This window comes from Cariama cristata, unplaced genomic scaffold (genome assembly GCF_000690535.1).
Source record: "Cariama cristata isolate BGI_N322 unplaced genomic scaffold, ASM69053v1 scaffold20577, whole genome shotgun sequence".
NCBI lineage: Eukaryota > Metazoa > Chordata > Aves > Cariamiformes > Cariamidae > Cariama > Cariama cristata.
Window position 1 is genome coordinate 349 of NW_009625167.1, and position 296 is coordinate 644.

Here is a 296-nt window from a genome sequence, read left to right on the forward strand (position 1 = left end):
GGGAGCCAGGTAACGCCGGGAGTGGGGCAGGGCTGGGGTCCCGCACTCCCTGGGGACACTTCCCCTCCTTTCCTCTCTCTTCCAGCTGCAACGACACCTGCCCGGAGGGATATTTTGGCGTGAACTGTTCCTCACCCTGCCAGTGCTCCCGAGGGACCTGCCACCCTGTGCGGGGTGACTGCGTGTTGAGTAAGACCAACCTCAAATTTACTCCTCAGCAGTGGTCAAGGGACCGTAACATCCTCGCGTTGCAGCCTCCTGGCCCTGCCATGAGCTGCCAGCTCCGGCGCTCCCCG

The 296-nt window shown here is 63.5% G+C and overlaps 1 protein-coding gene across 1 annotated transcript in view; it reads left to right on the forward strand.

Annotated features, from left to right (window-relative positions):
• LOC104164239 (scavenger receptor class F member 1-like) overlaps positions 1–296 on the forward strand; it is a gene marked incomplete at its 5' end in the record, with an annotated part of 2,697 nt that overhangs the window by 343 nt on the left and 2,058 nt on the right. The window contains 1 exon segment of the mRNA XM_009703516.1: positions 86–220. Within this exon segment, the coding sequence (XP_009701818.1) occupies positions 86–220 (135 nt within the window).